The following is a 25,204-nucleotide window of genomic DNA, read 5'->3' as shown; positions in this document are numbered from 1 at the left end:
CCTGGCTCATTTTCAAGGTTCTTGATTCAATTAAATCAGAGGTCTCCATGAGGAATAGTTATTGCCATTACAGGCCCATGAGCTGTGCTCACAGCCCAGAACAAAAGTTTAAAATCAAAGAAAACCATCTTGTCAAAATAGTAATGATAAACTTAACAGAAGCCGGACTCCAGTGGCTCTGCTGTGCCGTGGCATTCATTATGATATTGTCTGAACTTAGAGAGATATTTCTGTGCTTGTAATTAGCTTTCTTATCACTTATTCCCTACATAATTAGCACAACAGTGTTGTTACATGGATTCAGTCAGACAAGGAGCTTGTCAGTTAATTTATTTGGTATAAACGAATCTCAGCTGAAGTTGGTTTGTTTTCAATTTATAGCACTGTGGTCGATATTATGTTTTTCAGAAGCCCACAGTGTTCCTTCACTACAGAAAATAAAGGCACAAAACAGACATGCAGTTTTGAAACCCACAGCATCAGAGAGTCAACCTTAAGTATATATAGATATCTCAATTGATCATAAATGGCCGAGTATCATCCAAGGAAATAGCCTCAGAATGGAGCAATCAAGGGCTAGAGCTGGTTATTCGTTTAAACTGCAGGAATGAGTTGATTAAAAGTAACTGAAATTTTCCACTTCAGTGACAAGTTCCCTCAAAGATTAGTTAATTGGTCAAGTTGTGCTTCCATCCTGGGGCCTCTTGGAACCAGCATGTTAAGCCCATTGAGAGCTTGAAAATGAAGCTGCCTCTGTGAATCTTATGTCCCCTCTTTCTTCCAGTCAAATGCATTTTGTGGGACCGGAGAAGACCCTGGCAAGGGGTCAGCCCCAGTCTGATCTACCGAACTCAGCCTCCCCCACTTGAGAGCTCCTGGCCCATGCATTCATTGTCAGTGAGGTTTTGAAAGGCTTTATCAATGTCTAAGAAAATGGGAGTTAAAAAAATTACTTTGATGGCTTCTGTGGCTAATTCTCATTTGACCCTCCTAAATGGTAGGTGTCTTATGTTGCTTGGAGGCTGTGGGGACATCCCACCACACACCAGCCTGCTTTCTTAGCTACCTCAACGTGTAAGAAAATCTGTTCCCATGAGCTCAGGGGATGTTTCCCTGGTGGACCAGCAGAGACTCTAAGCCAAGAGCAATATGTGGAACAGAGCAGCACTGAGCCATGGAGAAATGCAAAGTACTCCACATACAAGAGCCAAGACAGCTGCTGGAACCATAAGGTGCAGTTCAGTTTAAGATCATTGTGTTATGATACCATTTAAATTTTTTTTTTTTCTTCGTTCTAAGCACTTGGCTGATGGTGGGGAGAGAAAGGAGAGGGATTTTAAAAGGCAAGAATATCAGGAACTATCTGGGTTTTGCTAATATTTTTTTCTGAGCTACCTTTCTGTGGGTAGAGAAACTGTGGCTGTAATGCTATCTCTAAACATTTTTCTCCCTGAGTCATCTATGGAAGAGAAATAAACGTCTTGTTAGGAAAAGGGTTGGGTGTTTTATTTAGTGCAAATGGAAAGTAAATATAGGAGATGTGCCCCCCTTGGTTAGGCATGGTATTCCACCAGATTAACCTGAGGAAAGCATTTACTGATTAAAAGGGCAAGAGAATTTTCTAAGTGACATTGTCAAAGTTTTCAAGTTAAAAGAAAATACCTTTAGAAAGAGAAAAATATATAAGCATAAGAATGGTTTTTTTTCTTCAATATTAAGTTAGACAAAAACTGTAAGCCAGCAAAAGAAAGAAAAAGGCTTCGGTACACATTTACTGAATAATAAATCTGCAGGTGAGTTTCTTATTGATAATTAATGAAATTATTCTAGCTAAGACCATTGCTGCTACAAAAAGTTAAAATGGAATTTCATACTTCTGGAATTTAAAATAAGTTTTTCTACTCATAGTTATTTCATCCATAAATCTCAATGGACTACCATTGCTAGTCAGAGTTTTTTTCCTCAAAAACCTGAGTGATATTATAATCTATTTTATTTTGCAAACAAATACATGCCCTAGTTCATTGATTTTATGGTTTCTGCCCTTTGCTGTTATTTAAGTCTTATAATTTCTATTGGAATTCATTGTAACATAAATACGGGAGAAAGAAGTCACAATGATTTGACAATGATATGTAAAACTCTTACCCAAATCCTCAGTACTTAGCTGTAAAGTAATTTTGCAGGAATCATCATGCTCGGGACAGGCAATGGGTACAGTGCTTAGAATGGTCAAAACGTGCTCTTTGCCATCCTCTGCAATTTCTAATGATTCTGGCAAAAACTGGAAATAAGAAAACAATTTTTAGATCATTTTGACAGGTTAATTTGGCAATACTGATATTTATGAAATTTTGAGTGGTTTTAATCAATTATGAAATGATCTAATTGCTTGTAAAATAATACCAATCTTCATAATAATCCTCATAATAATAATAATCATAATAATGATTTTCAACTTTATAAGGTGAAATCGTTATTAAAATACTTTAACATTCTTGGCAATTAAGAAAAGGTTTGCAGCTGTCATATATAGTGTCTAATCATTTCTCATCTCCTAATCTCAAAACAGCCTGAAAATAGTGTGATACCATGGAATTTTCTCATTTTTAAAATCCCTGGTTAAAAGGAGCTCCTATTCCAATGCACTAGGAGAAATACCAGCGCTATTCATCGCCTAAAGTACAGCATTACTTCACGGTCATGGACTCTGTGTTGGTACTCTGCCCCAGGTGCAAACTGAGCGCAACTTTTGCCCGATTCCTCTTCCCTGCTATGGCAGGAAGAAGGATTTCTCCATACATAATATATTACAGCTTTGGTGGCTTGTGTGCCAGGGAAAAAGCTCAAGTTGTGCCAGAAATGGCACACGTCTGTTCCCCTGGGGTAAGAGCAGAAAAAGCACTCGGGGCTATTCAGAAATGGGAAATTCTCGTATTTCCAAAAAAAATCCCAAAACTGTTCTTCAAACACCACACAGAATGGGTTGCCAGATTTTTCAAACAGCATTCATGGAGGCATGAAGCTTAGACACTCAGAATATCTCAAATTCTCCTGGACTGCCAGACTGATAGTCTAATCCTTGAGTGGGATTAGACCTGGTTTTTCCACTCAGTGTGAATTTATCTTCAGCAATTTGGTTTTTGTAGTGCCTGACCATAAGAAGGTGATGGATAAAAATTATTTTTTCTCTTCACTTCTGGTTTAGATACAATGAAGTTCTGCATCCTTGTCTTCCCATAACACATAACCACCAGAGTACTTTGGGGTGTATTTACTAGAAGATGTAGTTTTGCACATTCTTTATGGTGCATTAGTGTCAACACCTGCACACGGTGCTGATGGGTGCTCTAGGGCATTTTACAAACAGACTGAAAGCCGTATAATTTATTAAGACATTTTCTCAAAGTGAACATAAAAGCAGCACTGGTTATGATGATCAAGGCTTATGTTTCTGTGTCTGGTTTTTCAGAGCATGTCAGATAATGTATAAATATTCCCTCGGGGTATGCCAAGTCAGTAAATCAGGGCCATCGCCATTACCTTAAGCCCAGCATAGAAACCTTTGCTCTCTTCAGGCAACGACTGCTGTTCAGGAGGGTCCCTCGTAAAAGCGGTGACAGTGCAAAAGACCTGTAATAAATAAACAGCATATGCTATAGCTTTTCTTGAAGAAAATTCATATAATTATGCATCTTCCTGTTGATCAGAGTAGTGAAGCTTTTTTTCTACTCTTGAAACCTATTTTGGGGGTTTAGGCTTTAAAATGTTTATGCATAAATCCTGAGATTTGAAAGAATTTTTGATGCAGTTAATAAGCAAAGAAACTTGGCTTCTGTCTCAACAATTAATAACACTGAATGCTTACAATGTTTTATTCTTCTGCAATTTTCAAGCACCTTTGTTAGTGATATTATCTCATTTTAATTAGGAAGGATTACATTGTTCATAGACGTAACTGTCAGGATTAGGACATTAGCCCTTGGGGTCTCAAACTTCAGTCTGTCCACTGGATCAAATAGCCTCTCTGTGTACCATATTTGTAAGCAGCATTTTTCATTTAAATTGGTTTGATAGTCATCCGTTCTCAGAAACTGTGTCAGCGATATAAGAAGTTCCTTTTATTTCTTATTGCATTCTAAAAGATGATGCAGATGTGCCTACAGATTTTATATTGTAAAAAAAAAATATAAATAAAAACTTCCCCCAAAACAAGACTCCACCAAACACAATGTACCAGGCCATTTATGTTTTATTCCTAGCACAGTCATGCAACCTTTATCTCTGCTGAGCCCGCACACCATCTGCCATCTTAATATTTCATTGGTTTCAGAAAACCCAAACTGCTAACATCATTTCTAGGATCATAAGATTAAACTACAGAATTTTTCCTTAAAGCAAATGACAATAGGCTCTGAAACTGTAGTTCTGATTTTACTTTTTTTTTTTTTACCTCTTCTCGGAAATGGAGTAACAGATTGTGACATACTAAATCAATTCCAAATAGTCAGGTGGCATATTTATAGCTACTGCCTTTTTTAAGCTGCGAGTAACCCATGAGGAGGAATTGGACCAATCTAATTTATTTTCCATTGTGTTAAACTCCTTTGGACGGATTTTCCAACACCACCCACCAGCCGGGCTGCTCTTGGTAGCTGTAACCTGCCAGCTCAGGCAGAGGACCCTCATCAGCAAAACAGGTTCAAACCCAGGATATTCCCAGATTCATATGGTCGTGTGGGCATGAGTGGCATAGCAGTCTGCGATATTTCATTTACTACCCTAAAAATGCCTCTTCATTACCATCAAGTCATGAGTTTCCTCCAAACTGAAGAATCCTCTTTCCTAACTCATTTGTGCATGACGAAAACGCCCCACCAGCAATAGAGCACCATTTGTACAGCTATGGGAAAAATCAAGTGTTTTCTGTGCTCTTTAGGTGGATGATCATTTCCAGTCCAGCTCAGTCCCAGGTTTATGTGCCTTCTGGGCCGTTGTTACCTTCATAAAATTTCTCACTCTTTTGCTGACAGCTCCAGCCACTTTGGCCCAGTGAAAATGGTGTTATTTGTTCCATTGACTAGATGGAAGCCTTGAGGTCGTACTGGGGGTACTGGGGGGAAAAAAGACACAGGTCTCCCAGAGATACATTACAGTTAAAATTCCTCAGATACTTCGTAGTTAGCCAGTTTTCCTCCAAAGGAGGAAAAGTCGTTGTCTCCTCAAGCTAATAAGCCCCTGTTATCATTAGATATTTATTATCTCCGAGCATTCCCTAAAGGCTCATGTTCAGCTTACAAAGTTTTCAGAAAAGTTCTTCTGCTGGGAAGGCAGAAGGCAAGCATTGATCTTCCTCCTGCTGCTTCTCCTACAGCTGCCACGGGGAGAGTCTGCAAAATCGGGATCTGACAAGGCAGTGACAACAGAGAAGGAGTTCAGATAATGTATGTTTCCCCTAGTGAAAAAACCCCAAACCAATGATCTGCTTGCAGAGCTCATTGAGCAAACCCAAGGCACCAGCGTTGCAGACACTATATTTGCACTTGCCAGGCTGTCTGCGCTTTTGGTTTTGGTGCTTTTTGCCAAAAACCTTCACAGGGAGACGACCCTGTGAGCATGCCACTGGAGCGTTCCTGCCAAGGAGGGAGCTGTAATGAGAGGCAGCAGGGTCGCGCACGAGGCTGCCTGGCGCCGATGGAGGCATCTCCCGGTGATCTTCCCCAAAGTGACATCCCGGGAAATGTCAGAACCCAGCCTCATTCCCTGCAAGCATTGCATTTTCTCAGATATATATTTCAGAGATATATTTTATTGATAAAGCACTGAACACTAAAATAGAAAATTACTCTGTAACGATACACTGAGATATTCTTAGACTATCGGTCCGTTCCAGTTCTATCTTCAGCACTTTTGGAGATTAGCATAAACTTCACAAATTCAAAATGTACAGACAGCCGTCATGAGTTACATTTTATTTCTGTCTTTTATATCATCCCCCCCCTTGTAGTGCCTTTACCTTGTTGGTGCACACCTCACTTCACAATCAGCAGATACGTTCATTGGCTACTGAGCCACAGGTTGACAGTTTGTCACATAATTATTATGATAGTCACTCTGAGGAGGTTTTTTTGCCTTCAGCTAAATACTAGCTCTTTTTCTCCAGTTCAGTAATCAATTTTTTCTTTCTCTTCTTCCCCTCCACCCCCTCTCTTAGGATGCAGCCTTTTTAAAGAAAAGAGATGAAAGCATCACTGACAGCAGTATGCTGATGGCCGTGACAGGTTAGACAGTATTTTTCCACAAACTCATTGGATCTGTTAAAAAAAAAATCAAATTACAATTTCTCTTTGTCCCTTCTAAAGGGACAGAAATGTAAGGGTGCCCTCAGACAGGGCGACCTGGTTGCTTCTGGGCACAAACTGCTCCCTTTCCCCTGTGCACAGCAGATCTTCCCATAGGGTGCAAAACTACTTTTAGGCACAAAATTCTGATAGAAAAAGGCCCTGGTAGCTAAAAAGTTTCTCCTTTCCTGTGTGTTGGAGCAGATTTCCACCCTTATGTGGAATCAATCAGATTCCTCCCTCCTTTTTCCATGAATTCGATGAGAAGCATATTTAGCTAAAAGCAGAATTCAGTCATTAATTTGGTGGGGGTTGGGTAGCTTTGGGAAACAATTTGGTAGAGTATTTTAATCCTAGGACCTGCCACCATCTCTGGCAAATTCACCTCTGATGAACTCCACATCAAAATGTGCAGCTTTTTCAGAGCTCTCAGAATCCAAATCTCCCCCAAATCAGTTGTTTGTACTCATTTTGAACACAAACCTGCCTCCAGTTTCACCCTTTTCTGTGCCCCTAATTACTTCTGAATGTAGCGCAGGGATCATCTGTGGCAGCTCGAGCATATAGTGAGAGCCATGGGGCCTAGGGCAGAGACAGAAAAGCTCAAAGAAAGTCACATTCACCTTTGTTGCCATCTCAAAGGTGATGCGTGCAGAGGTGGGGACACGGAGTGGGATGCTTTCTGGTGCATCCAGCATGGCCGTGCCTCATGTTTCATCAGCCACTCCCAGCTGTGCTCAGATAAGGAGTTGGGTTCCCTAAGGCAAAACAGGAGATACTTGTTTTGTGATCAAAACCCTTCCCTGTTCTTCAGGTAGGCATCTGAGGGCTCCTAGGTTTGCCAGATAATTTCAGGAGCTCTGAGAAAGGCCAACCTCAGCTGCATGCTTCTCAAAGCACTGGCAGAAATGGTGTTACCACCCATCCCAACAGCATCCCAGGGGCAACGGCACTTGTCCTCAAAACAGGGAGAGCTGTCAGAAGGGAGTACTGCCCGTCAGGGTCCGCTCATGTGTTTTACCTAAACAGTCACTAGAGAAAATAAGCAAATGCATGGGCTGGTCCCTGGCTGTGGTCCCTGCTTCCTCTCCTAGTGCAGCTTATGCCCTGGCAGTAGGATGCTCCCTTGGGAAGGGCAACAAACTCACAGCTGGGAGGGCCAGCTACCCATTTCCCATCTCTCCAGCAAGCCCTGGAGCTGTATTGTAGTGCCAGAAACTCCACTGTGACAGAAGTAATGGTTTAAAGTTGAAATATTTACTTTTACTGGTAGTGATTTTTCAAAGACTACATACGGCCAGGTACATCTGAGTAGGACCTGAAGTCTGGATTAAAAAGTAGATGGAGATGCTTTCCTGACCTGGACATCCAATCTCATGAGAGGTGTGGGAATTCAGGGATGCTGCTCCAATCAGTAATCTATGTTGGCCACCTGTGGGAAGCTCTCTTCTCAACATAAAGTACTGTTTAGGGATACCCACTTGTGGTGGACTGGCCTTGGCTGGATGCCAGGTGCCCACCAAAGCCTCTCCATCACGCTCCTCCCCAACTGGACAGGGGAGAGAAAATATAATGAACAGCTCGTTGGTCGAGATAAGGGCAGGGAGATCACTAAGCAATTACTGTCACAGGCAAAACAGGTTCAACTTGGGGAAATTCGTTTGATTAATTACCAAAGTAGGGTAATGAGAAAATAAAACACCTTCCCCCAGCCCCTCCCTTCTTCCCAGGCTTAATTTCACTCCCAATTTCTCTCCCTCCTTCCCCTGAGCAGTGCAGGGGGACGGGGATGGGGAATGAGGGCTGTGGTCAGTTTATCACATGCTCTTTCTGCTGCCCCTTCCTCCTCACGGGGAGGACTCCTCACACTCTTCCCCTGCTCCAGTGTGGGGTCCCTCCAATGGGAGAGAGTCCTCGATGAACTTCTCCAACGTGGGTCCTTCCACAGGCTGCAGTTCTTCATGAACTGATCCAGCGTGGGTCCCTTCCATGGGGTGCAGTACTTCAGGAACAGGCTGCTCCATCGTGGGTCCCCTGTGGGGTCACAAGTCCTGCTGCCAAACCTGCTCCAGTGCAGGCTCCTCTCTCCAGGGGCCCCAGGTCCTGCCAGGAGCCTGCTGCAGCACAGGCTTCCCATGAGGTCACAGCCTCATTCGGGCATCCACCTGCTCTGGTGTGGGGCCCTCCATGGGCTGCAGGTGGATATCTGCTCCACCGTGGACATCCATGGGCTTCAGGGGCACAGCCTGCCTCACCATGACCTTCATCACAGGCTACAGGGGAATATCTGCTCCAGCACCTGGAGCACCTCCTCCCCCTCCTTCTTCACTGACCTTGGTGTCTGCAGGGTTGTTCCTCTCACGTGTTCTCACTGCTCTCTTCAGCTGCAGTTGTGCAGGTTTTTTTCCCCCTTCTTAGATACATTATCCCAGAGGTGCTACCGCCGTTGCTGATGGGCTTCGCCTTGGCCAGCGGCGGATCCATCTTGGAGCTGGCTGGCGTTGGCTCTGTCGGACATGGGGGAGCTTCTGGCAGCTTCTCACAGAAGCCACAACTGTAACCCCCCCACTATGAAAACCTTGCCACGCAAACCCAATACCCCACTTCTTCCCACTCACTGGGCAGGGAAGGCTGTTTGCTGCTCGTAAGGTGATTAACTATTAACTCCAGGATGGGATCTACCCTCCTAGCTATGTCACCCATGTCAAAAGGCAGGCTGGGGCTGCAAGGGCAAGAGTCACGCAGCCACACTCATGGCTTGCAGGTGAAGGGTTGAGCAGGAACTCGATCATACCAGGGGAGAGGGTGTCTTGCGATGGTTATTGAGGCCTCTGAGCTGCCGTTGTCTGCTCTATTAAATGCTAATGGCATGGGGTTAGACAAGCCTTGAGGAGTGACTCTGCTGGGAGCTGGGGAGTGCATGCAGGAGGCAGCTGTGGTTTACAGCCTTGATGAAAAGAGCAAAGGATGAGCAGAGCTGAAGGATGGCATTTCTAGGGAAGCCAGAGGAAAAAAATAGTTCTCATTAGCTCAAAGAAATGATCTGGCTGTAGGTGTTTGCAGAAAGGGGTAGGAACAAAGCCTCTGGAATGGCTTTCCAGATGGTTAGCAGGAAGGGGAAAGCAGGGAGAATCTGACTTCGAGTTAATTAATAAAATAGACCTTAAAGTTCTTGAACACAAATCACTCCCTGTGGTGGGCTGTTGGCTGCAGAAGGGAGGGAACAACAGCGTGACCTGACACTGCGGGATGTCCAGCTCTAGTCACTCTGCTACTGGCTATATATAAAGAAGGCAGCTCTTTCCAGTTGCCAATTGGCCAAACAGAACGTGGATGCTGACTGTAGGTCTTTCATCTGCTAAGGAGAGACACTTTCCCAGGGTAGTAGCGAGGTGTCTTATCAGCTGCAGAGTTTTGCTCATCATTACTCTGACCCTTTCTGCTTTAAAATCTCTGTCCAAGTCCATCCAGAGCCCTGCTTCTGTGGGGATGCTCCTCATTTTCTACCTGAAGGTTGAGAAATTGTAAACTCAGGTGTGACCTACAAATAAGTCTTCTTATTTCCGTTGTTTTGTCAAGTCCAGTGGTTGGGATGGGGTTAGTATTTCAGCCCGGGGAAATTTCACTCCTCTTTCCTTGTGAGTGAAAATTAGTTATTTTCTATACTGAGTCACTAATTTACAGTCTTTTTGGCTGGGGATATTATTCTGCTGTTTCAGAGTGCCATATGAAACAGCCACTTCTAGCACAGAGCCCGGAAAGGCCGGTTTTACTTACACATTTTTATTTTACAATACGCATCATTGTTTATGTATGGTGACAATTGCTCCTCGCCGTATGAACTTCTGGATTGCTGTGCTTAGCAAAATCTGCACGGTTTTCTTCTAAACACCTTTCTTTCTTAGCATAACTCATTACTCACAGTGTGCCGCTATAATTTATAGATGGCTGTGCCTCGAGGAATGAAATGACCTCTGTCACTATCGCATAAATAAGGCTTAGGAATGCCAGGATTTTCATATCAGATGGAGTAGGCTTCTTTCAGCATTTATATAGAAATAATGGTATGTTATAGATTTATTTAAGGCTGCAATATTTTCGTGAACATTATGCTGCCACCATTACTGTCTGAAATAACAAAATTGGAGCCCAAAGATGGGGGAGAAAAGCACCCATGGTAGCTATTAAAAAATAACTGGCTGTTTAGTCAATACAAGTTCAGAAATGTTGGCCGGTAAATCGCAACACTTCTCTAAGGTTTGACTGTGTATTAAAATGTATCAATAGATATTTTATTATGTGACTAACCTATTACCTGGAGACTTTTTGACAGATGACAAAAAAACCCCATAGATATCAATCACCTAAAAGGTGATTAAAAAAAAAATCTTCTCACTTGGCTGTAGTTTTTTTATCGGGAAATGAACAGAGAAGATGCTGATTTCAGGCTATAAAAGCATTGAGACCAAATGGCTATGTGCAGATAGACAAAGAGTAGGTTTAAAAAAGCAAGCAGTTTTCAAAATGCTGCAAATTCTGCATCCTGGGGGACAAATTCTGACCTGAATGTCATCCATGTGCCCTAGCAGTGCGCAGCGATGGGGATGCTACCACTGGGCTGTGCACGGAGAAAGGGAAAGAGAACTGGAAAGTGGCCCCAGGTCATTGTCTCCTCTCTAATATGGCTTTTATTAGTGGGGATCTGGCCTTCCTTTAAAGCTGCCTGAGAAAAAAGCCTTCCACCTGTATCTTTCCTGGGTGGGTGGAAGGTTACAAACTGCCTCTGTGCAGCTGAGTTTGGTCCCCAGGGCTTGACTCTACCTTGAGTGTCATCACCTTTCCTTTGCGGTAGCGTGGTACCAATGCTCTCTAAGCTGCTTGAGATTTACACCCCTGGATGCTGAAGGAGAGTCTGCTCCTTTGTGACTCTCATTAGACACCCAGAGAGGGATGGCAAACATGGTGAAATGATTTTTTCAATCTTTATTATGTAAAACTGAATTCCCAGGTACAGGTGAGGCTTCATTGCTTGCTTTTCACCAGTGATGATTTATGGATAATTATAATTAGTCAAATAGGCCATGAAGACATTCAAAAAAAATCTAGCAAGGAAGAGAACATTTTAGTCTCACTAAACCAGCTAAATTAAACATGTGGGTTTCAGCAGAGGACAAAGAAGGGCTTACTGAAAACTTAATATAATAAAAATGGTCTTATAAAGATTTGGTGATGCTATTAGTTAACAGAAGTATATTTTCTCTGAATCCCTCAGGATTGTTAAAACTAGATTTGAAGTGATTGCAAGTGAAATTATTTTGATGAAAATATCTTTGTAACACAAACTTGTCTTAAGCTGGCAGAATTGTCTGCCTCACGTTATAATATAAGTGAGGGCAGCATCAGTCAGGTTCTGAACTCAGGAGGCATAATTATGAGGAGAAATGAGAAAAACTATCTAGATTGTGATACTGTTATAAATGACTCACCCCTTCAAGAACTGGAAAAAGCTTATTCACATTTCTTAAATATCTTAAATATCTCAAAGAAGAGCTGCAAAATGCCAAGGCTATTTCCAACCTACTTTTAACACAAGGCCATTATTCCTGTTTATTCTTTCAGTTCGTTGTAGCATCACTAATGGCTCTCTGCCTATAAAAGTTATGAACCTAATTTAACTTTAAAAGTCTTGTTTCTGTACCATGAAAGGCCATGAATTCATACACAAGTCAATTTTTTTCACATCTTGTATTGGCTTCTGTTTGTTGTTGTTGAAATTAGATCTGTGTTGCTATGTAAGCCATCAAATATACTTCTTAAAGATTGTTTTGTAATGAACTCTATCTTTCAGTATGCTATTGAACCAAGAATTTGGAATCTGAGAGGCAGAACACCATGAAAAAGACCATAAAATAAACCTCCCTCTATTTTAAAATGTACCATCTTTCTTGTCTGTGAAAAGATGTTATTGTGTCTCTGGTCCACGAATATAAAAATTACTGAGTGCATATAGCTGAATCTGCCTCTGCTGCAAATTCTTCCTGCTGCAAGGTACAAAGAAATACTAAGCAAAAATTGGCTCAGGCACATGTACCTACATGCCAACTTTGTGGCATTCGAGCTGTAATGTAAGTGCAAGTATTCAAGTTACCTTTAGAAAATAGTAAAATGGATAGCTTCCGTGAACTCATTGCAATTCAAAGAAATGTTACAGATCCTGAGTCTGGTAAATGCTATTTAATAATCCAGATGTGAAACAGTTGTGAGTATAATGAATGAGGACCAGCACTAATAAAAACACAACAAAGGTGTAGAGAAAAATTTGATCCCCCTGAGTGTTTGACCTTTTTTGCTGAAGGCAGGGCGGCATTACCGTGTCTCCCAATTTGAGATTTGCACCGTTCATCTCGACGTAGGCAAATGACTGCAGGGTGGTGCCACGCTGAATCTGCTCTGTCTTGCCGTGGGTGGACAGGCGCGACCAGACCACCGTGTATTGCAGAGGCAGCTTGGAGGAGGGGTGGTTGAAAGTGCACTTCAGGTGGACACGACCTCGCACAAGCTCGGGAGTTATCACTGGCTGCAAAGCCAGGCTTGTGAGTTTGTCTGGAAGAAGAAAACAAAAGAAGGATGTAACACAAAATGTTATTTTAATACTACAATTGCTCACTCAAGAAGATTTCAATATAACTAAACATGGGAGAAATGCTATTTGATATTCTTGTGATTTGCTTATTAACTATGTAAGAAAATGTATTGCATACGAAATGTAAAAATTGTTAATTGTGTACCGACTACCTATTTTTGTTATAATAGTTGACTTTTTTTTTTTTTTAAATTATTATTTTGCAGTAAGAGAAATGTTATTGAAATGAAGCATTCAGAGTAATAGAAATTAATTGCTCTGGCAAAGGCCATCAGCTTTGCATTCCCCTGAAGCACAGCCTTTTGATCCAAGTTTTTGCCATAAGTACAGAAGAGATATGAGAAATAATAATTATATTGCAGAGGTAAACTGACTCTCAGAGAGCACCCAGGCCATATTGCCGTGCTGCGAAGATCCTTTCCAGGCTGTTCTGGGACATACCTAGGTTGAGTCTGCCCAATATAGTCTGCCTCTGCCCAGAATAATGCCGCTGCTCTAAAAATACAGCCCGCTTTCTATAGGCCTCAACAAGTAATGAAGTCTGAAACTTTTCTTCCTGTTAAAATCACCTAGAAAGTAGAAACAAAAAGATGTATAATACTGTAGGGTGATGTTCTTTCATCTCTAGAGACCCAGCCTCAAACGGAACATGAAGCTGGTTCAGGTGCTTTGAAAGGATAAATTAAGGAACTTTTTTGGAGGAGTGTAGAAAATACTGTGGAAGCCCAAGAGAAAAAGGTATGAGGCTGTTATAGCAGAATAAAGAACCGATATGTTAACATCTGTCCAGGGCAAATAACAAGAGGTAAGAAAATGAAGCAAGTTACTTAAAATATTAATAAGGGCCAGTTGCTTATATGCTTTTCTCTTTTTTTTCTAAGAGAAGCTGCCTCAGACTGTGGCTCGCATCATGACTTCCTGCAAGAAATTACTCCAGAAGGACAAAGTTAGGAGATCAGCTCACGGGAGGATGTGAGCAGAATTGCAAGCACGTACGCTGCTTTTCCCAGCCGTGTCCTTTCTGCCAAGCTATGAAGCTTTAAATTCATTTTGTTTAGCGGCTCAGAAGTGCTGATCAGTGTCCTGTTCCCGAGCCTCCAGCGGATGGGGCTCGGGGATCAACCCCGGCAAGAAGCTGTGACGGTGCCAGCCGGACCCGGCTCTGGGGCTGCGTGGAGGCTCCCGTGGTGCGACGTTCACAGCTGAATTTAAGACAGTGAGATAACAATCCCTAATAAAAACCTTCAGCTTTGGGTGTTTTCAATCTGATACACGATATTGCAAAAACGTCCTAAAAACAAGAAGTTAAAGACTCGGGAGAGCTGGACCTCACTAAAAAGCCCAGAAAAAAGGTGAAAGCTTCAACAGTAGTGGTAAGAAAAATGCAGAAGGTCAGGTTTGGGATAGATGGGGAGGGATAAACTTTCTTTTATGAAAAACTGCAGGCAGATTTACATTGCTAAACAGGAACGGATCAACAGAAAGGGCAAACCTAATCACCCAAAAGGTATTGGTAAAAAGTTCTTCAAATAGGAAAAGTGGAAATCTTACACTTTAAAAAAAAGCCAATCTTAAACTGAAAAAAAAGACTGTATTCAGTTATAAAGTAATTTCTGAGAAAGAATCATGGAAATTAAAGAGCAGCTTAATTTATTTTAATGGATAATATTTTTATTTCAAATAGTGAATTAATCTCACTTTCTTTGAGCATTTTTTCCTCTGTCTTCTTCGTGTGGAAATGTTAAAATATTGATAAAGATAAGATAATAGATATCTCTTTAAAATTTATTTAAGCTAGAATTTCGCCTGATTGAAGGGTGATAACCCTAGTTTCTGTGTGTCACGTCGCTGTCCAAAAATACTGAAATGAAAGTATAAAGGTAATTTTTTCTGTTTGAGAAAGGATTGTCTTCTCTGACTAAATCTATATGCACCTGAACCTGCTCTGAAGTTCAGAAGGTTTAACTGACTGAGCAATTGCTTTCCGCTATTCCTTTGTTTCCTAGCTACTGAACAGAGGTTAGATGCCGTGTAGTAAGCTGAAAATTATTTCTGATGAGAGTAATTATATAAATGTCATGAAAAATATGTTATCAGTTTGGGTTTATTTTCCTTCTACAGTTTCAGAATTATCTTTTTTTGGGGATAGTGTATTACTGAAGATAAGAAGAGAGCTTAGATGTAGTATCCTGGATACAGTGCCTCAGTAAAACCAAGATGCCTCTGCTCACTAGCTGTGCAGCTTCAAGCCAAATTGGAGCCAAAGGCAGTAGGAAAGGTTACACGTTAATTGTAACCAAGCAAAGAACACTTCAGTAACACACACCAGATTACATTTGCACTGGTAATAATAGCTATTCCTCAGGAACACCTTGGACTGCCGCTGATTTATTTTCTACATGGTCTGTATCTTACTGGGAGTGACGCTTGACTTGCAAAGTCACCGAGATGTGTTTTGCAATACCAGGACCCTTGAACACACAGCCATTTTGTGTGATATGCAATCTTATTGATAAATACTTTACTGATCCTCACCTTCCGCGCAGTAGCCCATGCATCCTTGAGTAGGCTGCAGGAGATACACAAAGAATCCGCCGCAGTTCCTGACGGCAACAGGTATCCGAAACAAGCAGCAGTCCTTGGCGCCCCCGAAGAAGACCTGCCAGGTAGCGCAGGCCGTGAGCCACTTGCTCTCGCCAGGAACTGGCAGAGATTCGGACTTCAGCGACAGCCACACCGGAGCTTGTGTCCCGCATTTATTCATCTGAGGATGCACACAAAAGAAACTGTTTACAGCAAATGCAGTAGGGTTCTGCGGAGAATCACTAAAACCCAAGATTTTGCGTGTGGTGAATTTGGAGGGTCGGTGAAAAAGCTGTGTAGGTGGGCATGAAAATGTCTTGCTCCATTTCGAGAGGTTGCTTTACACAGATAAAATTCCTAAAGAACACAACAACTGGATTCCAAAGTGTTTTTCACTACTTGTGGTTGGTTTGTATGAAAAAGATGAAAGCATGTAAACAGGCTAGATCCCTTCATTGGAAAGCACACTTTGGGCCACTTCAGCTGGCCATTCCCACCCATGCTTCATCTCTGGCAGAAGAAAGCAAAGGCTGTCAGAGCACAAGGGACAAGAAGATGTTAGGTCCACCTTGAAGCAGGACACCGCTCTGCTCAGAGCACCACACACCAGCATGTTCCTCCAAAACAGCTACAGCTTCAGCTCTCTTTGTCCTGAGAGCTGCTGGCCTACCCCTCCCGCACGTACTGGACACTTCTTTGGGGCTTGACCTTCTCCCTCATTCTTAAAGGGAAATACATATGCAGGTTATACATTATTTGATCAAATTCTCTGGGGTTATTGACCTTCAGGTTTCCATCTATTAACAGCTTCCACTAAATCCCTGAATCCCCTGAACACAGGAAATCTCAAAGCAGAGGGGGTTGGTCGTAAATGGCTTAAACTACAGCATTTTTCGTCACGTCTGGGAGAGGCTGCACCAGATTTACCTTTCCCAACTTACAGATGGATGTTCAGGCATCTCAGAACCGAATTGCCCGTCCTACCTGCCAGACTTTTCCTGCTGACTAAAGGGACATGATTATCCAAAGCTGTCTTTAATTTAAGCACCTCAGTGATGAGGTTAAGCATAATATAAGCCTAATAAAATATACATAGCCAATTACAGTGGTAACTTCTTACTCTGTGCTGTTACCTATCATTTGCCAATACGCAAAGCATACAGATATTTGAGCTAAGGTTTGAAAATTATTATGAAATACTGACAATATTTTACTCTGAGATAGGTGTCGTATTCCGCAGAGCGTGACTGCTGCCTTTGCTTTGCATTTCTTCAGCCAGCAATAATAAACTATCTCTAATAGTCCCACTCTGGGGACACGTTTCCTGCTGGTGCTACATACGTGTTGAAAAAAACCTCACCATTTTTTCCCATTGGCTCAGATTTGCTGCTTCACTTTTTAAGATCAAAAGTTGTTTGTGACAGCAGGAGAAGTGGTGAAAGTCAAAGGATAAATTTATTAAGTCACGCATCAGTGCCCTCCTGTAGTCTGAATTTTACCTGGGAGCTATACAAGCCAGAAAGTGGGGACAGGGGAGTGGGGGCTGCACAGCCAGAAAGAGAGAGTTGTTTGAAGAAAATAAAGCATGATTTCCATTTGGAGCTAGTTATTGTCAGGCTTCTGAAACCAAGGATTCCAGAGAGACAACACTAAAATTGTCTAGAGTCTTTTTTCCCCCAGAAATGCAGCGGTGGCTGAGCAGAGGGGCTGACCCTGCCCTCCCGTTCGGGTGCCCGTGCCCCCGGTGTCCTTGCGGGCGGCACTGGAGCTCGCCCAGCGCAGCAGGTCCCCAGGGAGGTACAGTGTGCCGGCAGTGTGCTAGCGAAGGAGAAGAGGAGATCAACATGGAAATGCTTTTATGTAGAACGTTAGATGATCCTTTCCCTTCCTTTATTTAAAAGCCCTGTTGTGTGTAACTTCTTAAGGGATTTGTTCTGTTTATTTATTTACAGCTTTAAGGGACACCAGTGCTTTCTGTGCTGGACAAAAATGCAGATGTCAGGAAGTTCTTGTATCTTGGTGAACTTCTGACCTAGAGAGCAAGATCTGATCTGAAGTAATGTGCTTCCAAAGCACGTTTGTGAGCATACACTTGTAATGACACAGAAGAGTGGAGCAAACATCATCCAGAGGAGAAGTACTGTATGCAGAGGAAGAAGGATGTGGGCAGAGAGGAGGACGGCAACTGGAGCTCAGTGGTCTCTGCTTCATACTCATGGTACGTTCTTGATGAGATACTTGCACCTTGAATTTCCTCTTACTCCAGGTAACTGCTGACTTCAGTGCCTCTGTATGTGTGAGTATAGATTGGTGCAATGAATCATTATTTTTTAAATTAGTGTAAAATACAGATATTTGTGAGCATACCTAGCAGGTGTTTTGAGCCCCAACAAGCTGGGAAGAATTAGAGCAGGGGGCACAGAGCAGAAGAGATGAATGAGCACTGGAGCTCAATGGGTGTGCGCAAGCTCACAGAAAGCCTTGAAGCAAAATGTTTTGGTAAGGAAACACAGCACAGCCTACCCATCCCTCGCGGGGCGCTCCCCTGCAAAGCTGACCCCACGGCTGGCACCAGAAGGAGGAGGGATGCCGGCACCGCTCATGCCGTGGGAAGCATTCTCAGTGCTGCTAACACCCAGTGCAAAGGGCTGTTGCCGCTGCTTCCTGACACTGAGCTGTGGAAAAGTGACCTTCATTACTCTGAGGCGACACAATCTCATGTAAGCTCCCGTGTCTCGTGGAACATTTGCACCCATGGCTGAGTAAACTGAAAAAAAATGCTCTTACAGTTTTCTGTAGAAGACCCTTTACTGCTCAGAATAAGCTCTTGTATCCATTCGCTTCTGCCTTATACTAGTGTAGCTGGCCCCAGTACATCAGCACACGCAGTGCCTCAGTTTCCCTGGCTGCTGTCCGACCTTGGGCAAATCCACCACTCTTTGTGCACCTTGCTTCCTTATCTCTAAACCAGAGGTAGATGTGGCTGTGGTGGTAATAGTACTTCTCTGCCTTGCAGTAGTGCTGAAAAGATAAATTCATTAATGAGACATCCATCTATCTGCTGTGCTATGGGCCATGTAGATAAAAAGACAGATGCAAGTGCAGCCTGGCTGTGAAAAAAGTCAAAATGTGATCTGTATGTAAAAGTGGGTCTGTATCCCCTGTTAACACATAGAGGAAAAAAATGAAATGCTGAAATAAGACGACGGTGATTTTCTCCCTCTTTGTATTTACCCTCGCCACAACTCTGTGAGCCATTTCAGTGCTCGAGAAAGTACGGATTAGCACCACTGACGTCAGCCGCCAGCGTTGTGTGCAGGCTTTCTGATAACCTCCCGCTGTGATCTGCAACACCCTGGATTTGTTCTGGCAAATCTTGCACTGAAACAGTTTGAGCAAAATAGTTTATTATGTAATGTGCACAAATTACAAGCAGTAATGAACCCTTTTGTCTGACTTTGCACCCAGGAAAAGTCAGACTGTGAGAAAGCAAGTTATTGTAACAAACTGTGATACAGTATTACAGGCTGGTCGAGGAAGAATTTTGTTATAAATCAAATATTTCTGTTCTCCTGGCAGCCTTATTGCATACATGCATTTATTTTCTGCTTTGAGCTCCATGCTGTCTGAGTCAGGCAAGTTGCCCCATGCTAGCCAAAAGGATTTGCTGCATGAGGCCTCTGTGAATCAGAAAACAGACCTGGGAAAGCAAAGGCAAATGTATACTCATGTTTTCAACCAGTGGTACAACTAAGAACAGAAAAAAAACCCGAAGAAAAAAAAATCTTAAAACCAAAATAGTCTAGGGGAAGAGACTTCAAAGACCCAAAATTTTCAAATCCCAGCTGTGGCATAATTAGCATTAAATTTTGTAGCAGTCATTTGGGAGAGCAACCCGAAAATTGAAGTCAGGAGTAGTAAATGATCGGCATTTAAGATATAGCATTTACCTGCACTAACTGCAGTCATTGCTGCCCTAAGAATAGCATAAAGCTGTGGGAATCTTACACCATAATTCAGCAGCATTTCCAAAACGAAGAAGAGGAATTATACAGCTGCCTCCACAGAAGAGCAAACTCTGCAAGTCTCTTGCAGGCAGGAGCTCGTCTGCTGGGAAGCCAGCGGTGAGGATCAGACCATGGCTTTGCTGGGGTTCTCCAGGCGATCTGCGTAACGTAGGCTGGATGGCAGCACTATTGCTGTGGCGTGCAAAATATCTGCGTTTCTCACTCGAAATGGAAGCTAGACAGCAGGAAGAAAAGTAAGCTACAATACCAGCGACACTGGGAAACACGCGTGTGCCCACAGACCGTCCATTTATTCCTGAGTATACTGGTAGACCTAATGAGAACTAGTCTCTCTCCCTACAAATCCTGTCTCACCCACACGTCTTTAAGCAGTGCCCTTGATGGTGAGTGGCAGTGGATGTCTGATTAACACTCCATATAAGAGATCACAAGCATTTGGTCACTTCAGTTGACATGTTTACTTGGACCTGCAACTGGTCAATGTAATGGCAAGTGAGTGAAGTAAACTATATCGTTGTAAACCTCAAATTTAGGTCATTTAGTGCATCTACATTAGGTATCCAAGGACACAGCTTGCACAAAGGAGAACTTACCTAACACAAAAGGGAGTTTTTCGGCTGTTGCCTGGCTTCTTTAGTGCTCAGTATCCTTTCATACTTTATCCAGTTATAATTAACTGGTGTTTTTAATCTTCAAAGCATTTTATAAACCTTACCTAATTAATTTTCACAACACCGCTATGTGGCAGGTAAGCATTCATTAAGTATTTTTGATTCATAATTAGGGACCAACTAATCGTTTAAATAATTCAGTTCATAAAACCTAAATGAAAAAAAATCAAATTTCTTCCCCCTTTGCCAAAACAATGGGACAAGCCGTTGTTATTTAATCCAATGATGTCTCCTTCCATTTAGTTGGGGTTTGGAGAATGAACTAGTTTGATTGAACACTGTAAGGTTCTTTATAATTGCACAAAGAAATCAAGCTTGATTGTTCTTGTCACTTGGGTATTGCACTGAAATTATGCTGTTAAAAATAAGTAGCACCATATGTGAGAAGTGCATTGTTTTAGTTAGATGGAGATGGAATGCTTTTTGGTATACTGGTGGTTGGCAGTTAAAGCATTGTGATTTTGCATCTGTTAACCAGTCAAAGCTTTACTTTGTCTTAGTTTTTCTGAATTTCTTTCTAGTAAGGTAAAGTAAATAAGATTTTTTTATTTCAATCTAGGGCCAAACTCCACAGAAATCAGTTTACGTCAGGAATATCTGTAGTAGCAATTAAACCGGTGCCTGTCTTGTGTTTCTTTTAAGTACGTGCTTATGAACAGTAAAGGCTGTAATTGTAATTTCTACAGAAGGCTTTTTGTATACGTGAAAAACAAACAAGAAAAACAAAACCTCTTCATACCTACCATTATGATCTTGGAGTATTCACGCATACATGCGACAAAGAGAATTACAGATGAAAACGAGAAATAATACCTTGAAAGTGCCACTTGCTTTTAAGTTCTTAAAACAATTGCAATCAAAGAAGGATTGGATTCAGAGGAAAATAAAAATTGAAACAAAATAAAAAATTAATAGTATGCACTTGAGCTATTGTATTTTGACTGTGAGAATAAAATGTTCTACAACAGGTTAAGTAGAGGAGGAAATTAAACTGAGTGTGGGAAAAAGTAAATAATCTTCTCCAGGGGCTACAATATTCAGCATAATAGGCAGGTTAGATCTGACACACTTTAACATGACCTTGTTTTACACACCAAAGATTAGCATTTAAGCCTATGTTTGAGCCTAGTATATATATAAAAGTAAATTTATATTCTTAAAAATGCAACCATTGAGAAAACACCAACCCCGAGTGCATAACATGTCCTTCTTACACCACATTTGCATAGAAATTTGGAGATGTTTTTGCTCATTTAGAGAATGAAATTCCTGAAGAAGGATATTGGAAGTAATCTTGATATATACCATCACAGACAGGTATTATTACTGGGCATTTCCAAAACAGAGTGTCATGTCCATAACTAACCTTGCTGCTGTAGAAATCCTTGCTGCAGGAGTCTGGATGCTAAAAGGTTACAGTGACTGCACTGGCTCGTGGGAGAGAAACCCCTTTCAAGTCTCATACAACCCATGTCTGAATCCAGAAGCCCCTGAACCAGGGGTTGCTGGGGACTGGTAATGTGCAAAGCGGAAACTATTGCCCTGCTCCTGCCCTTCCCTCCAGATCACCACAACCAGCTGCTGGCAAGGATGAGCGCCTGGGGCAGGGGGACCTCTGCTGTGGTGCGAAGGTCACTTGGAGGCTCCTGCCGTGCATGCCAATGGGAATACAGAAGGTGAACTTTCTCTGAAGAGGAGTTGCTTTAAGACTGGGAGGAAACCAAGAGTGATGCAGTGGCTGCTCTGAGAGGCTGGTCTTGAGCTGACGGGCTGCGGTGCTGTGCACGTATATGCCTGTGTGTGCGTGTGTGTGTCCGTGTGCACACCTGGTACGTGCCTATCCGTCCGGGTAGTATGCATATTTTTGTATGCAAACATATATAAATGCTGACCCATACATCTGGGCCGTTTGAACTGATGGGTGTTGTGGCAGGACTGCTGGCTGATGAGGCGCTGTGACATTTCAGAAGATCTGGAGACCAGTGACACCAGTGTCTCACCTCGGCAGTGGGTGTGCAGAGACTTTTGTGGTCAGTGCGGTAACACCTGTATTCATCTCTCTGCTCAAAGAATACGGTACCACAAATCCTCCGTTTCAGAGGATGTGTGTTTGATAGTGACAGTGGTTCTAGTAGTGATTCTGGTTTAAATACCTTTCTTTTTAGCTGTTTTTGCTGTTTGCAATTGACTATTCGAAGGTGGAAATATTAGCATTGCTTTGAGAAGTAATGAATTTGACTCATGCATGTGTTATCACAAGTATTACTGCTGGCTCCAGAACCAATTACTATTTGCATAATCAAATTCTTAATTGTTGTTTTTCCTTAAGGTTGCGGCGTATAATCTATGCTTTTTCACTCCCATGTAAATGAAGGGAAGAAGAGCATTTCCAGCCATTTTTCTGGCTTCACGGTGAGCTGTGAGCCAGCGTTGCAAGGCCTGCCTGTCCTTAGCATTTGGATTTGCATTGTGCTTAGCAGCATGCACTGCTCTTCTGTAATCCACGGATTGATCTTTTATCTGACTGTAGAGCAGACCTTCGATAGCATTAGCAGGTTGTGTTTTCTCTCACTTCTTTTTAGTATTCATTCTTTTCCTGGGGCTTGCCCATATGTACGTATATACAGATGTATGTGTATATCCTATATTATTTTAATTCAGAAGCCTGAATTAATATAACAGTTATTTCTGTAACTGATGTACGTTTTTCCTATATTGACTGTTAAATACTTCTCTGTATTTTTAATAGATTATTCTGTTGAGCTTTAATTTTTATGTCACTTTTGTTCTTCCTCTGAAGGTCATTTTACTACTGGGTCTGGCCATGTCTGTGCATTGTTTCTTGCTCTTAGTACAGTGCCTTAATCTTAGTAAAAGCCTCCCTATGCTTTCTTCCTTTAGTGTTTTTTTTCCTTTCACAGTGAATCTGGCAGTTCTGGAAGAACAAACTATCGTTTGTGATCCGTAGGCAGCAGCCTCAATACCTTGGAATATAAAATTTGCAAGTTTGTGTTGCTTTTCTGCTAGAATTTGCTGTTGGATGGGGAGGTGGCTGTGGCCAAAAGTGCATGCCCAGGATCCAGTAATTGCTGGGCCTCCTTTGGGAGCACAGGGGGAGAGGCAAGGAAGAACTAGAGGGAGGAAGGTCAGGATCATTCGTTACCCCCCAGAGAAATTCAGCAGGCAATGCCTAAACTGGAAAGTTGTTTCAATCAAAAATATTTTGTCACTGGAGGAATAAGTTTACGGACAGCAGTTGGATTCAGGGGATGGAGAGCTCAGGAATAGAATTCATATTTTCAGTCTTTTTTGACATAAAAGCTTTTTAAGTTTTTGTTCTGCCTTTTTTCCCTTTGTTTCTCACTTTTTTCTTTTTTTTTAAATTAATGGATGGGCAGCAGCTTTTTAAGAGTTGTTATTTGTTTTTCATGACAAAAATGTGCCTCCTAGCTGTGACATGGTTGCAGGCTGAAGCTCTCATAACTTCTCTATGTGACTTGGTTCTGCTCTCGGTCAAATATAATACTTTCTGTGGTTATGAAACAATATTCAGACAGGGCCACATTTTTACTGTGGAGCTTTTTTTTTTGTGGCAAGATTCAGAATAGAGGCTTTGAGAGTGTGTCTGAAGGAGACAGCTACCTCTGCCCTGGCACCGCGGACGGGTCAAGGCGCTCACCTCCCTCGTGCCCACCCAGCACGTGCCCTTCGTCCTGCCGCCATTCTCTCCCGAGCTGGGCAGGACCTCTAAATCTCCATTATGGTTTAAATCCCTTTGAGCTCAGTTGGATGACAGGAGTCCTTACCTACTATTACTTTGAATTAAGAAGTTAATCTTATCCATCGATAAGCAGCTAATTGTATCTGGCCGGTATCAACAGGTTATCACCAGGCATCCATTTTACAAGGTGCTGGAGTAATGTACTTTTTAACACTCCAGCTGTATTGTCAGGCTTTATTTAGTCTCTTTTCTCTTCTGTCTGTTCAGGATTTTGTCTTTGACTTGTTTAATTAAAATCAGCTCACTCCAGCCAGGCTGTAATGTTCAATAATAACTGCTTATTAAGGAGTTGAAGCTGTGCAGTTATTAATTTAAATTATTTTGTTCCAGAGGTTTTGCTGAAATTAAATGGAAAACCAAATTAAACAATGATTTAATTAAGTGGAAGAGATAGAACACAGAGGCAGATTTAGAAGGTGAAGATCTAAAAGAAGCGCATTCTTCCAGTTGTGACATCTAACAGATGTAATCCTTCATCAGCATGGCAAAGCAGAGATTTACTGTTATCCAGAGGATAATGAAGAAACCAACAGCAAAAATTATGTTACAAGATACGAAACTAAGGTAATGAATATAGCTCTACAAACCTGAATAAAAATAAAGCATGTATTGTTGGAAAGAAGTCTCATACAGTCAAGCAGTACTACATACTCGAAATTGCTGAAATGCAATTGTGAATTAAATAATTTTGTAGCATATAGAGACACTTATAGAGTAACCTGTAAAAATAAACTTCATAATGCATTGGGATATTGAAGAATGACCTGCCATGAAATTAATATTTCAATAATAATCATGCCAATTTGTTCACGTTAATAGGGTTTATGGTTTGTGTATGCAGAGAGTTAGAAAAACCACAGAAGTAACAATTATCTCTTAACATTTCATTTAACATTAGATTATTAAGATACACTTCTATTGTGAAGAGTTCACAGGTCCATTCTGAATGGATATGAAATGTTGTTTGCTAATTTCGAGAAAGTTCTCCAGCTAGGGTAGCATCGCCAAATATTAAACTTCCTGGCACTCTAGGTTGAATATTTCATCTTTAAAGTAGTTTATGGTAATTAGTTTATTATTTTCTGAATAATTTTGTTTAACAGTGCATTTGAAATTATGCTAACCCTTGCAGCTGGGCTATTTGAGATGGCAGTGAC

General features: G+C 41.8%; 1 protein-coding gene across 1 annotated transcript in view; it reads right to left on the bottom strand.

The window, feature by feature from the left end:
- Positions 1 to 25,204, bottom strand: part of LOC142057218 (von Willebrand factor D and EGF domain-containing protein-like) — a 196,826-nt gene that overhangs the window by 131,237 nt on the left and 40,385 nt on the right. Inside the window, exons 3-6 of the mRNA XM_075092829.1 lie at positions 15,520 to 15,748; positions 12,712 to 12,944; positions 3,544 to 3,633; positions 2,149 to 2,284 (exon numbers count right to left, since the gene is read on the bottom strand). Of these exons, the coding sequence (XP_074948930.1) occupies positions 2,149 to 2,284; positions 3,544 to 3,633; positions 12,712 to 12,944; positions 15,520 to 15,748 (688 nt within the window). The remainder of the gene's footprint in view (positions 1 to 2,148; positions 2,285 to 3,543; positions 3,634 to 12,711; positions 12,945 to 15,519; positions 15,749 to 25,204) is intronic.

The sequence above is a fragment of the Phalacrocorax aristotelis genome, chromosome 5 (assembly GCF_949628215.1).
Source record: "Phalacrocorax aristotelis chromosome 5, bGulAri2.1, whole genome shotgun sequence".
In the NCBI taxonomy this organism is placed as follows: domain Eukaryota; kingdom Metazoa; phylum Chordata; class Aves; order Suliformes; family Phalacrocoracidae; genus Phalacrocorax; species Phalacrocorax aristotelis.
The sequence above is the reverse complement of the archived record's forward strand: the minus strand, read 5'-3'. Positions and strand labels throughout refer to the sequence as shown.